The sequence below is a fragment of the Panthera onca genome, chromosome A1 (genome assembly GCF_046562875.1).
Source record: "Panthera onca isolate mPanOnc1 chromosome A1, mPanOnc1 haplotype 2, whole genome shotgun sequence".
NCBI classification, from domain to species: domain Eukaryota; kingdom Metazoa; phylum Chordata; class Mammalia; order Carnivora; family Felidae; genus Panthera; species Panthera onca.
Window position 1 is genome coordinate 167349655 of NC_138339.1, and position 14669 is coordinate 167364323.

The 14669-nt window shown below is 41.0% G+C and overlaps 1 protein-coding gene across 4 annotated transcripts in view; it reads right to left on the reverse strand.

Annotated features, from left to right (window-relative positions):
- ERCC5 (ERCC excision repair 5, endonuclease) overlaps positions 1-14669 on the reverse strand; it is a 33364-nt gene that overhangs the window by 10427 nt on the left and 8268 nt on the right. For 3 of the 4 annotated variants that reach the window (XR_013557950.2, XR_013557947.2, XM_060636722.3), the window contains exons 4-9: positions 14241-14327; positions 11466-11526; positions 9034-9177; positions 7044-7251; positions 5520-6620; positions 1869-2116 (exon numbers count right to left, since the gene is read on the reverse strand). Coding sequence is in view for 2 of the 4 variants with exons in the window: in XM_060636722.3 (XP_060492705.1) it covers positions 1869-2116; positions 5520-6620; positions 7044-7251; positions 9034-9177; positions 11466-11526; positions 14241-14327 (1849 nt within the window). In the remaining 2 variants the exon portion in view is untranslated. Of the gene's footprint in view, positions 1-1868; positions 2117-5519; positions 6621-7043; positions 7252-9033; positions 9178-11465; positions 11527-14234; positions 14328-14669 lie in introns of those variants that run through there. The other variant, XM_078453116.2, reaches the window with a different exon arrangement.

A 14669-nucleotide genomic window follows, 5' to 3' on the forward strand; every position in this document is an offset into this window, starting at 1 on the left:
GCATGTGCACGCTCTCTCTCTCTCCCAAAATAAATAAATAAACTTAAAAAAAAATTTTTTTAATTAAAAAAAAAAAGAAGTACTAACACATGCTACAACATGGATGGACCTTGAAAACATTCTGCTAAATGAATGGAGCCAGAAACAAAAGGCACAAGTTGTATGCTCCCATTTATCTGGAATTTCCAGAAAAGACAAATCCACAGAGACAGAAAGTCAATGAGTGGACCACTGATGAGTGGTTCCCAGGGGCTGAGAGGAAGACATGGGGTATGACTGCTAATCAGTACAAGGCTTCTTTTTGGGGTGATGGACAGGTTCTAAAACTGTGATGATTACATAACTGTGAATACACTAAAAGCTATAAACTGTAAAAACTAAAATCAATTTCTATAACATCAAAAATATGAAATACTTGGAGATGAATCTGACAAAGGATATGTAAGAGTTATACAAGGAAAACTGTAAAACACTGCTGAGAAAACTGCAAAAGATCTAAGTGAATCAAGATATATCCTTGTTCACTGATCAGAAGATACAGTGTTGCTAAGATGCTAATTCTCCCCAAATCGATCTGTGTATTCAATGCAATCTCATCAAAACTGAGAAGCTAATTCTAAAATTTATGTGGAAATGCATAGGATTTATTACAGTGAAGCAACTTTGAAAAAACAAAGTCAGAAGACTCAACTTCACATTGCCTCAAAATTTGTGATGTTTTAGTTGATTTTGGTGTATCATTCAAGGCACCAAAGCTCTTTTATTTTTCTAGCACCACTGAAAAGACTATCCTTTCTCCATCCAACTGCCTTTGTAGCATTGTTGAAAATCTGTTGTCCATACACGCACAGATCTATTTCTGTACTTTCTATTAAGTTCTGTTGATCTATGTGTCTACCTTTATGCCAAGAGTAAACTGTCTTGATTATTGTTGCTTGGTTCTGTTGCTGGACTCTATTTTGTTCTACTGATCTATGTATCTACCCTTTAGCCAATGTAATACTGTCCTGATTACTGTAGCTTTATAGTAAATCCTGATATCAAGTAGTATAAGTCCTCCAATTTTTTTCTTTTTCAAAATTGTTTTGAGTACTCTAGTTTCGTTGCTTTTGCGCATAAATTTTAGAATAAGCTTGTTAATATCCAACAAAAATTTCTGTTGGGTTTTACTGGAATTCCATTAATCTATGGATCAGTTTGGGGAGAACTGGAATCTTAATGATATTGAGTCTTCCCATCCAAAACTACATGTATTTAGGTCTTCCCTGATTTCTATCATTAGTGTTTGCAGTTTTGAACGTTATCTTTCACATATGTTATAAGCTGCACACACAGTATTTTATGCTTTTAGGTGCTACTGTATGTGGTTCTTGCTGTGGACTGAATTGTGTTCCCCCAAATTTCACATGTTAAAGCCCTAACCCCAGATGTGACTGCATCTGGAGATAGTATCTTCAGGAGATAATTAAGGTTAAATGAGGTCATAAAGGTGGAGCCCTAATCTGATAGGACTGTAGCCTTAGAAAAAGAGGTATCTCCTTCCCTCTCTCCCTACCCTCTTCCTCCCCTCCTCTACCAGCCCCCTCCCGCACCCCACTCCACCCGTACCATGTGAGGACATGGCAAGAAGGCAGCCATCTACAAGCCAGAAAAAGAGCTCTCACCAGGAACCAACAATAGCCTGCACCTTGATCTTAGACTTCCCAATCACCAGAACTATGAAAAAATAAGTTTGTTATTTAAGGAAAAAAAAAAAAAAAGCATGCAAATAGCTAATAAATGTTCATCCAGTAACTCCTTAAAGCTCAAAAGCTGTTTAACTTGGCTCTTTCTTAGCAATAAGCTAAAACTCAATGTCATATTATTACCAAATTAATATCTTGCCATTCATTGAGTGAACTGTCTGCATCTTTTTCAGCTTCGTCGCGTGGCTCAATATCCAAGGCCTCACTTCCAGAGTTGTGTCTTAGGGGGCCCTCGGAGTCACCAGTGGCTTCTTCCTTCTCAGTTCCTACTGGTTCCTCTTCATCTTGTTCAGAGGGAGGTCTGGAAGCTTCATGTGACTCAGCTTGAAGTTCATCACTACTAGGTACACTCTGGACCTCAATGAAACTTCCTGGACCAAAATGAACAAGATCACTTTATTTATAAGTGAAACATTAAAACTATCCTGAAATCATCAAGAGCTTTCCAAAGTATCCTTAAAAATGTTTCACAGTGGGACACCTGGGTGGTTCAGTTGGTTAAGTGTCCAACTCTTGATTTCGGCTCAGATCATGATCTCACAGTTTGAATTCAAGCCCCGCTTGGGATTCTCTCTCTCCCTCTCTCTCTGCCCCTCCCCTGCTCGTGCTATCTCTCTCTCTCAAAATAAATAAATAAGCAAAAAAATTTTATAAAAAAATGTTTTACTCTCAAAAGATTTGAATTTAATAGAAAACATGTAACAATAACATATTACTATTAAATATATTTAATAATAAATATCTATAACTTCACAATAAGCCTTTTCCATTAGGTAAACTGGCACTGCCTTTGAAGTTAGGAACCAAGCTTTCAAAGATTTGCATATAAGCTTTATGCAAATATGCTAAGTTAACTAATATTGTTTTAAAGTTCACAAAAGGGTATAATCAGAGATGTAAACAATCATGTAGGTTGTTAAATACGTTTTCATGCTACTTCACTAGAACATAGCAAAGAATGAAGCTGTGACTTAGCGGAAAGAATCCTGGATAAGTACTCAGGGGAAATAGCTCTTCTCTAACATTTGCCTTCCCTCCTCTCTTGTGTCTTTTCTTTTCTGTGAAAAAAATTGATTCCCTTCCTTCCCTTCAGGTGGAGGAGGCTGGATTTCAGGATGCAATCAGGACAGAGTGGGCTGGAGATCCCAGAGTGGGGACTGGAGCCAAGAAGACAGCCAGGACCAAGGAGGACACCAATGGGATCAGATGGTTACAAACCAAGAGAGAACAAGCAATTGGTTAATGTATTAAGGACAATAGGAGTCAGGTTTTTCACTGTTTGGAAAAGAAATTAGAACAAAGGTGGAAGCTAATATGAAATCTGTAATATTGAATTGGACTGCAGATACTACTATGAACTTACAGATTTGTACATGTGTAATTCATACTTATTTGTAGAGAAATAAATATAGATGGGTGTGTGCACGTTTGTGTGTGTATACATAAATATATTTCCTGGCTTTGTCCCTGAGAGGGCCTGAAGCAATGACACCCCAGTAACGGTGAACACACTCAGTGTCCAGACCTTGGTTTCCAAACATCATGCTCCACTACAAGGACTAGGGCTCTTTGGTGAACTGCTTGGACCCAGGGACAGGACAGGGCAGGATAAGTAGAAAAGAAATCTGGAATATCTTGACCAGAAAGTAAAGAAATGCTCAAAATATAATGGGGAATTGTCCAAAGTCACAGGAGCCAGCCTAAAGGGGCCCACACTGGCCAAAGCTGGGACAATTCCAGAAATAAAGTACGACAGCATCATAAATCACAATAATCATAATAAAGTAAGAATTCTTGGGTCCACATTGATATAAAAAAATAATAAATGGGGAAAGGGGGGAAATCTTCCTTACAGAAGGATGTAAACCAAAAAATACATAAGGAACAATGAACTAAAACACTATCATTTGGCAAGAAGCCTCGGGTGGCTCAGTCGGTTGGTCATCCAGCTCTTGATTTCGGCTCAGGTCATGATCTCAGTTGCAAGATCAAGCCCACAGCAGGCTCTGAGCTGGCCACTGAGCCTGCTCAAGGTTCTCTCTTGCTCTCTCTGCCCCTTCCTGGCTGGCACACTCACACACTCTTTCTCTCTTTCAAAAAAAAAAAACCAAAAAAAAAAAACCCTACCATTTGGCAACATGATAGTAATCATTTAGGCAAAAATCATCAATGAATGCTAAAACAGGTGGTAAAGGTTTGTTCAGAAACAGCATATTTACACAGCCTCAAAAATTCCTTTCCATAAAATACTAATTACAAGGAAGAAACAGTATCTTTAGAATGAAACTCAGCAGACACCAGGAAAAAAGTTACCTTGTGTATGTGTAGAGTCAATTCTCGCTATTCATTGCAGTATGTTCGATAAAGTCACTGCAAACTCCTAATCCATGAATAGTCATTGTTCACAGAGTAAATATATTTATAATCTCAAATCCTAATAACAACCTATCTTGGTAAATTCTGTTTTCTTTATCTTACAAAAGAGGAAATGAGGTTTAGGAGTTTTAAGAGACTTGCCTGAGGCTGCCCCACTAACAGGTGCCAAAACTGGGATTCAAACCCCATCCAACTAGACCCTGAGCCAGAGCTTTTGGTCTACACTTCCCTGCTCCCTTCCATATTCACGCTCTGGTCACCTCTGTAGGACAGCTGAAATAAGAAGGCACAGTGACATCTTGTTCAACCTTAGCTGGGAACGGAATGGCAATTCTAACTTTTAGCCACTTTATTCAGGTCCAGGAATGACCACAAAGACACTACTGATAAGTATTGATTCTGCGTTACAAATAAATTTTAGTAAGTAGGCAACTTCACAGATAAAAACCTGTGAATAATGAGGATCGGCCATACATGGGGCACCTGGGTGACTCAGTCAGTTAAGCGTCCGACTTCAGCTGAGGTCATGATCTCATGATTCATGGGTTCAAGCCCCATGTCTGGCTGTGCACTGACAGTGCAGAGCCTGGAGCCTGCTTCAGATTCTGTGTCTCCCTCTCTCACTCTGCCCCTCCCTTCCTTGTGCGCTCTCTCTCTCTCTCTCTCTGAAAAATAAACATTTTTAAAAAATGAGGATAGCCATATAGAAGTCTATGTACATATAAATGTATATAAATAAAGAGATACGATAAAGCAAATGTGGTAAAATGCTAGCCACTGAGGTACTGGGTAAAGGAACTAAGATGTTTTGTAATGTCTTTCAATTTTATTAAGTGTGTTATTATTTCAAAACAAGAAGTTATAAAAAACTAAAAGACTCACCTTTACCTTTTCCAACTAAGGTACTCCCTCCTTTTATATTTTAATTTTTTTAATTTTTTAATGTTTTTTATTTATTTTTGAGAGAGACAGACAGACAAGAGTACAAGGGGATGGGGCAGAGAGAGAATAGAAGACACAGAATCCAAAGCAGGCTCCAGGCTCCCAGCTGTCAGCACAGAGCTCAATGCAGGGCTCGAACCCACGAAACATAAGATCATGACCTGAGCCGAAATCGAACTCTTAACCAACTGGGACCCCAGGTCTCCCTTTAATTTTTTTTTTAATGTTTATTTATTTTTGAGAGAGAGAGACAGAGCGTGAGCAGGGGACTCCCTCCTTTTAAAAACAACAACAGAAAGAACCAACTTTGTGTCCTTGGCAAAGTCATTTCACCTTTCTGGGTCCCTAGTTCATCACCAGAACAAAGCGGGAGCGAGACTACACTAAAGGATCCCTCGGCTCCTGCGGATGAGAAACCCTGCAGTTCCGAATCTCTGAAACAGCACAAGCACCTACCGTCAGATTCACTTTCTTCAGAGTCGATTTCCATTGGCTCCGTGGACTTTGGAACTGAAATGAAGTCCTGGTCTGCAGATTCCACTGGGTTCTTGGCTGCAGATTCTTGGACGGTTTTCAGGAAATTCTCATTCTCTTTAGCATCAAACAATCCCGCATCTTCCAAGTTCCTTTTTGCCTCTGAAGGGACAATTTGTGTATTACTCGTTTCGTGCAAAATGACAGTGCCAGTGATTTTAGAAAGAGGACTTTTTTCACATTCTGCTTCGTCCTCACTTGAAAGAACAGAGGAAACATATTTTCTGCCCGATGGACAAAGGTCTGGTTGCAGCTCAGACACTTTGGCATATGTTTCATCCCTCGATACAGAACTCGAACTTGTCGGAGGTGTTGGAGTCCCTTCTCCTCCACTCTGGAGTCCGGGTGCATCGCTGTGTCTCTTCACTGTGCTTTCTGAAGGAACTGGATCTTTTCTACCCTTAACTGTGGACTCATCACTTGTCTGAAAGGCTGTGTTCGCCACAGTGAACCTCAGTGACATTTCTTCTTCTGGAACACGAGATTCGCTGACGGGCTGTGACACATGAGCCGAGTCTGCCGGCCTCTGGCCACTGTCAAGGCTGGTGTCGCACTCCTGTGCAGAGTTCACACAGGCCAGGTGGGGTCCTGCTGGCAACAGCATTCCTTTTCCATCAACTTCCTTAAGGCCTTCATCAGTTTCCTCATCAGAACCCTCCTCCGGCGGCTTTTTCACTCCTGACGCTCCCGTCTGCACATCGTTTCCTGCGCGCATTTCCATGTCTTCATCGTCATCGTCAAGAGCCTTCTGAATAGCTAAGAGAGTGAGCGGTGACACGGGTACGTTCTCCCCGTCAGACTGCCTTCGGCCCTCGCTCTCCCACTTCTCCTCCAAGCTGCCCCCCAGCACGGCAGCTTGCACAGCCAGGGACGTTCTTGGAGGAGGAGGGGTGGTGGCAGGCTCTTCCTGTGGCTTTGGTTTTCCACATGGAGAGGACTTCACGTCAAAAGACTTGCTCTGCATTTCACTGGAAGAAGGAAGAGCCTCTGAACCCACCCCTGCAGCTTTCTTAGCTTGAATACCTGAGGAAGAATTAAAACATTTCTCATTACGTAGTTTTACAGTAAGACACTATACCTCTAGTATGATGAATAAAACAACGCTGCTTCTCATAAATGAAGTTACAATTTTTCATTTAATCAGCACTGAGTTAATTTATTAATTTTAAAGTGGGCTGGTACATGAACACTGAATAATGTATAGAACTGCTGGATCGCTATAACATACCCCTGAAATGAATATAACATTGTATGTTAATTATACTGGAATTAAATGTTAAAGCAGTAAATTACAAGAATAAAAATAAAGAGGGTTGGTACAATAGTAGGTAATCCATTAACAACTACATACATTTATTACTGCACAAGTAGAGTCTAGTTCATAGAATTCAGAAACACGATAGATTTTTGGTTTCCAACCATCAGGTAAGTGATGGTGCCTGATACCTCTTATCAAGATGTAATGTGAAGTGTCTTCAGAGACCACTCTCCTCGACTCTACCTCCTTCAAAAAGCCCCCTTCCTCTTCATATTGTCTTTGGATTTGTCCGGACTGTTGCTGATTCATTTCCCTTTGGACATTTTCTATGTGTTGGTTTAGATAGTTTTTTTTAAGCAAGCCTTTGAGCTGGTACTGTGAAAAGTCATTAGACTCCTAAAAGAAAATAAATAAATATAATGATTCTTTTGTATTAAATACAGATAATATTCCCACATTTCCATCCCTTTCCCCAAAAGGGGACAAAGAGCAATTGATTTTTCCCACTGGTGATATTTTTGTATTATAAAAGTAAAATTTGAATACTAGCAAAAAACTATAACTGCCTTATTAAAAAATAATCTTTAAAACAGAAAGAACTGGGCAAAAGAAATCACGAATACTGTTTATGACTTAATGATTTACTCAAAAAACATTTATTGAGCATGTAATGCATGCCAGGCACTGTGACATTTTGATTACGGCTTAATAGATAGGCAACCTTCCAGAATGCAAGTAAGGTGCCTAGCACGGTCCCTGACCTATAAAAGACACCAAATAAATCACAACAGCCACAGTTATTAATGATAAGTTAACATTTATAAAGCAATTCCTGGGAAGGCATTCTTCTAAGAGCTTTTACGTGTCATCCCATATTATTTCCAACCACCCCACGAGACACATGCCATTATCTCCATTTACAAATGAAGAAGCTGAGACAAACATGTTAACTACCCTCCCTAGAGTTGCAAGGCTAGTAAGTGGTAGATATGGGATCAAAAACAGGTTGCCAACTTTATATTGCTTCTATTACTATTATGTTATTATTTACCATCATTACTATTACCAATATTGCATTTGCCCAATGTACAGATTATACAAAGGTCCCACCTGGCTGACCTAGCATTTCCCTTTGCTATCAGAAGCACAGATTCAATGGGCGGCTGAGCCACACTACCCTCCCATCTACAGACCCCAAGCTCCATGGTGGCAGGAAGAGAACAAAGGGGAGAAAATCATTAAGGACCGTCTCCCTTCTTCCCATGTCTTCCTACCATTGTTTACATAACCCAAACTGTATCTCCTCAAAGGCCAGCCAGAGATCTTTTCACACTTAAGAAATAAAGTACTTGATACACAGACTGAGCCTGGATTTTTCCCCTGAAATGAAAATAAATTTACTCCTAACCTTTGTATATCATTTCTGTGTACCTTCATATTTTCCTATGTTCACATACTTCGTGGAAAAACAAAGAAGTGATAGGGAAAGAAAGAGCGCCTGTCTGCCTTTTGCATATTTTTGGTATCAATTTAAGAAGTGTTCAAAAGTCTGTAGAAAAAAAAAAATACTACATCCATTCATCAGGAATAATGCTGCTGCAAAATGCATATTCTGTCCTCCAGTGAGTTAGAGAATGATGTGAGAAATCATAGGTAGTAGCAGTAGAAAGGGAAACAAAGCTCATTTGCCCACTAAAGGCAGTAGTAACTTCTGGTGTAGCATGACCAGGAGACAAGCTTGACCCCAACTACGCACACCACCTGCTCCAGGTTTCTGTGGGTGTAGAGCCAGCACAGATGCTCCAAGCTACAGATTGAACCACTACTGAACACTTATTATGTGAAAGATACCGACATAGGTGCTGAAATTACAGAAGTGAGCACGACAGGCACATGTGAATGCTCAGAACCAGAAAGAAACATTACAGGGTGTTACAAGAAGACAGAGCAGGAGGCAAGACTTGGTCTTAAATGGTAAGTCAAAAGGCTTCTTTGAAGAAGTGTGTCTAAGTTCAAACTTATAAACATATGATGCTTCCTAGGATCTCGGAGACACAAATGTTGTTTACTAGAAGCAGATATTATATAAGTAATGCTTATCAATTTCCACTTTTTTCTAATGAAAAATCTTGCTGAAGTTCTTAATCGTAAGCATGGATATGCTGTTGTATATTTCACCTCTGGCATTGCTTCAAATAATGTTCTTCTTCGCTTGGTAAATTCTTTCATATCAGTCAAGATTTCATGCTTTATTTCAAGAGGCAAGCTGCTGAAGTCTTCAGATTCAATATCTATCGCATGAGGATTATGAAAGAACTCTTCCTGTAAAGAGTAAAACATAACACCGTGAAATTTACATTTCATACACTTAATTCTATTTATCCTGAGAGATATTTATTGCACTTACAAACATAGTTCTACATAATCTACAACAGACTAAACACAGTTGTACATAATCTGCACTAGGTACCAGTGAATAGACAGATTAAGGAATACAGCCATTCACTCACAGATTCATCCAGTAGAAAAAATACTTACCAGACACCCCTAATGTACCAGACACTGTTCTGGGTGCTAGGGCATTATGCAGCTCATGCCAGATAAAGTCCCTACTCTTAGGAGTGAACTAAAGACATAATAATGAAATAAATAAATAAGTGAATGAACAAGACAATAAAGCAGGTTAATCTGATTAAGAGAGTTGATTAGGAGAACAGGAAGAGAAAAAACATTTACTGGTAGACAGAAAAGACCTCATTAAAAAATGACCTGTGAGCAGGGACTTGAAAGACACCAACAAGCCTAATCAGGACATCCCAGGCTGCAGGAATAGCAAGTACAAAGGCCCTAAGGCAGGGATGAGCCTTTGATCTTTAAACATTATTTGTAACTCCCTTAATTAGATTAGTTTTGCTTTGGTCTTAACCTATGATCAAAAGTGAAATAAAAAGTGAAAAATTCACAGACATGAAAAAGTATAAAACTTTTCTAAATTTTAACTAATTACCAAAAGTGCTTTAAAACTCTTCTATAAAGAAAATAAAATAATACAGTTAGCTTTCCTGTATGTAGGCATGGTGTATTGTGTATGTCCAAAGCAGCCAGCACTGAGGACAGGCCAGTCATGCTCACAACACCCATGCTTTTCCCTCAGTAATGTTCCCAGCAGCCCTCTGAAGAAGCATCATTATTATTTTTCTTCTACAAAAAAAGAAAGAAAAGCAAGCCAGCCAGCCAGCCTTGGAGAAGTTACTATGTCTAAGATCACACAGCTAGTGAACAGGAGGGCCCACACTTAAATGCAGGACTTTCTGACCACAGTGCTCATGTCTTCACCAAGACTGCGATCTTTCACTACATTAATAATGCAGAACCTCTACAAGTTGAGGGATCCTGAGCCTGAGGTTTTAGCTCAAAGGTCTTTTTCCAGATGTACCAAAACAAGAGGAACATAAAAGACCAGTTAAGTTGGGAATCAAAGAATGTTACCCACTATTCAAGAAACTTGAAAAAAATTTTAAAAACTTGTATAGACATATACAATTCAAAAAATTCATATGTATAGACATATACAATTCATAAAAATGTCATCCATTAAAACGTGTGTGGTCATGATTTTAGAACATGACCACACGTTCTCTGATCCCTCTTTTCATGTAATCCTTCCCCTTAAATAGGGGGTGGACCAGCTTCTCACAGACAGGACGTGCAGGAGGGGAGACTGCACGACTTCTGAAGCCGGCCAGAAAAGGCCACAGGGCCCTGCCAGGCACTGGCTCTTGGGATGCCGGCCCCTGGAACACAGTGCCATGCTGTGAACGAGCTCAGGCCACACGAAGAGGCCCCAGGCAGGTGTTCTGACTGACAGCGTCAACCAGCAGACATGCAGTGAGGAAGCCCTGGAGGGGGCTCCAGCCCCAGCTACAGTCCGTCTGCATCTACCCGGCAGTCATGCAGTCAGCACTGCCTCGCTGAGCTCACCAACCCCCAGAACGGGGAGAGAAGACGACACACAAACAACCATTTCCACGTCACCCGGTTACACGGCAATGGGCGAGTGGAACCTAAGCACAGACGTGGTTACACATGTATGCATACATGTATACCTGTCACATACAGATGTACCCAGACACACACAGGTACTCAACCGAAATGAGGAGGGAGGGAGAATGGACTAACATATACCGAATTACCTGAAGTCATTTATGGGTGCTACCTTTTCTATATTTTTACACAGGTATGCATTACCTGTGTAACAGGTACCGAATTACCTGAAGTCATTTATGGGTGCTACCTTTTCTATATTTTTACACAGGTATGCATTACTATTTGTTGGTGGGTTGGTCGGTTGGTTGGTTGGTTGTAAAGGAAAGATGGCTTATTTTGGATATCTGGATATACATAATGGCCAACCAACTCCACATAAATGTGCGTGGGCGCGTGTGTACTCATACGTATATTCACACGTGCACACTTATACACACATGCACAGTAAAGAAGGCGTCTGTTTTTCAGGAACTTTCATAAATTCACGCCACCTCATTATTCATTTTTGTGTCATTCATTTCAAATGGTAGAACATATTCTGAATTCAAAAATTACGTATGTACCTGTAATGCTTGTTTCTGACTCATTCTTTCTTGCCATTCTTTTTCATCTTCTTCTTCTGAACTGAAAGCCAAGCATACGTTTACAGTATCTATGATTTAATGACTTATGAAAATACTGCTTGAGGCAAGGGGCTGCTAGCTACAGGGGCTACAAGGGTGAGTAAGATGGCAAGACATGGGTTGCCCTTGTTCCCACAGTCTGGAGGGGACACGTGTGAGTGAGCAATTACAGTATGATCTAGTAACTTCCACCACAAGAGAAGAGTAATAAGGAGAGTCACCTCTCTCCAATCTGGGGGGTCCTAAAAGCATTCTGGAATCTGGCAATTACACTGATTGCCCTGAGCCCCAAGTAAGTGAGAGGTCTAGTTGTAGGGCATGAGGAACATTCATGCAGAGAAGTATTGAAGGCAGAAACCGGAAGTTCTATAAACATGTGGAAACAAGGAAAGAAAGCCTGCCTGTACACGGTATAAAAACAGCGGGTGGTTGGCACAAAAACAGACACATAGACCAATGGAATAGAATAGAAACCCCAGAACTAGACCCACGAAAGTATGGCCAACTAATCTTTGACAAAGCAGGAAAGAACATCCAACGGAAAAAAGACAGTCTCTTCAACAAATGGTGCTGGGAGAACTGGACAGCAACATGCAGAAGGTTGAAACTAGACCACTTTCTCACACCATTCACAAAAATAAACTCAAAATGGATAAAGGACCTGAATGTGAGACAGGAAACCATCAAAACCCTAGAGGAGAAAGCAGGAAAAGACCTCTCTGACCTCAGCCGTAGCAATCTCTTACTCGACACATCCCCAAAGGCAAGGGAATTAAAAGCAAAAGTGAATTACTGGGACCTTATGAAGATAAAAAGCTTCTGCACAGCAAAGGAAACAACCAACAAAACTAAAAGGCAACCAACGGAATGGGAAAAGATATTTGCAAATGACATATCGGACAAAGGGCTAGTATCCAAAATCTATAAAGAGCTTACCAAACTCCACACCCGAAAAACAAAATGACCCAGTGAAGAAATGGGCAGAAAACATGAATAGACACTTCTCTAAAGAAGACATCCGGATGGCCAACAGGCACATGAAAAGATGTTCAACGTTGCTCCTTATCAGGGAAATACAAATCAAAACCACACTCAGGTATCACCTCACGCCAGTCAGAGTGGCCAAAATGAACAAATCAGGAGACTATAGATGCTGGAGAGGATGTGGAGAAACGGGAACCCTCTTGCACTGTTGGTGGGAATGCAAATTGGTGCAGCCGCTCTGGAAAGCAGTGTGGAGGTTCCTCAGAAAATTAAAAATAGACCTACCCTATGACCCAGCAATAGCACTGCTAGGAATTTATCCAAGGGATACAGGAGTACTGATGCATAGGGGCACTTGTACCCCAATGTTTATAGCAGCACTCTCAACAATAGCCAAATTATGGAAAGAGCCTAAATGTCCATCAACTGATGAATGGATAAAGAAATTGTGGTTTATATACACAAAGGAATACTACGTGGCAATGAGAAAGAATGAAATATGGCCTTTTGTAGCAACATGGATGGAACTGGAGAGTGTGATGCTAAGTGAAATAAGCCATACAGAGAAAGACAGATACCATATGGTTTCACTCTTATGTGGATCCTGAGAAACTTAACAGAAACCCATGGGGGAGGGGAAGGAAAAAAAAAAAAAAAAAAAAAAAGAGGTTAGAGTGGGAGAGAGCCAAAGCATAAGAGACTGTTAAAAACTGAGAACAAACTGAGGGTTGATGGGGGGTGGGAGGGAGGGGAGGGTGGGGGATGGGTATTGAGGAGGGCACCTTTTGGGATGAGCACTGGGTGTTGTATGGAAACCAATTTGACAATAAATTTCATATATTGGAAAAAAAATAAAATAAAAACAGCGGGTGGTGAGGATGGGAAGCATGTGATTAAGGGGCTGGAATTTATCCTCAAGAAATGAGAAGCTAGGAAGTGTTTTAGGCTACACAATGACATCAGATTTGGGTTTTAACAGATTCTACACTATAAAGAAGAGATTGAGCATGGTGGGTAGGAGTTCCAGCCAAGGGTAAGACCAACCAAAGACAAAGACAGAGAAAGAAGTGTAGAAGACACTACGGTAATTGCAAGAAAGGACGATGGTGGCAGTGATGAAGATAAACAGAAATGGCCTGATTCAAAAGCTACTTGGGGTCTCAGGAACCCCTGGGAAAGGTATGGGGGCAGGTAGGGGCAGAGGCACACTCCAACCACAGAAGCTGCGACAATTAACAGTGAGCGAGAGGAAGTGCCAGAGGAAGAGGGGCGTGAGAAAGAGTGGCCAGAAAGGTTCCCAGGTAGCTGGACAGCACAGGTACCGTGTCACACGCGGCTGAAAAGTGCGGTCAGCTGAGGCCTGCAAAGTGTCTACTGGATTTAGCGAGGAGGACGCTGCGTGTGGTCTCTAAGCACGATGGTAGGAGACAGAAGACACGGGCTGAGAAACAGGTAGAGACAGCAAGTGTATGCAAAGGGTAAGAAACATGTGTATGAATGAAACATCAACAGTGCTAACACGGGGTCTGCAGAAAGAAGAGAACAATCAGCACAAACCGCCAAAACACAAGTACAAGTTAGAATGAAAAATGAAAAACATTCTAAAAGGGACAGAGAATGCATTTTCAGTTGCATTCATTCCCACATGCCTCATCATGCAGATAAAACCCAAAGATTTAAATCTGTCTAAATACACAGACAATTACTATTTGTAAATAGTTAAACATTTACCTGTTTTTTTCCTCCTTCTGTAAAGGTGGCAAAGCATAGAGGTCATCTTCTCTTTGAACTTGAGTAAGACTGGGGAGCGCTTCATCTCTGAAAAACACACACAGACTTCGACACAGGTAACGGGATTTAGGATTTTAAGTCAGGATTTTGACGACACAAGCCCTGTTGAGGAGGTGAGAAGAGGGGAGACACAGGGCAGCAGGTTTCTCGCTGCTGACCTGGCTGCCCAGGCCACTGAGGTGGGAAGTAAGCATGGCCTGGAGAGAATGAGGGCGGCTCCCCAGCACCTCGGCCAGGGCCTCGGCTACAGGCATGGACACATGCCTCGTACAAGTACAAAGTGCACGCAATGCATCATTACAGCCGTTCTCTCTCCTTATCAAAGCTGACACCCACCAGAGAATTTTCACAACTTCAAATTACCAGGTC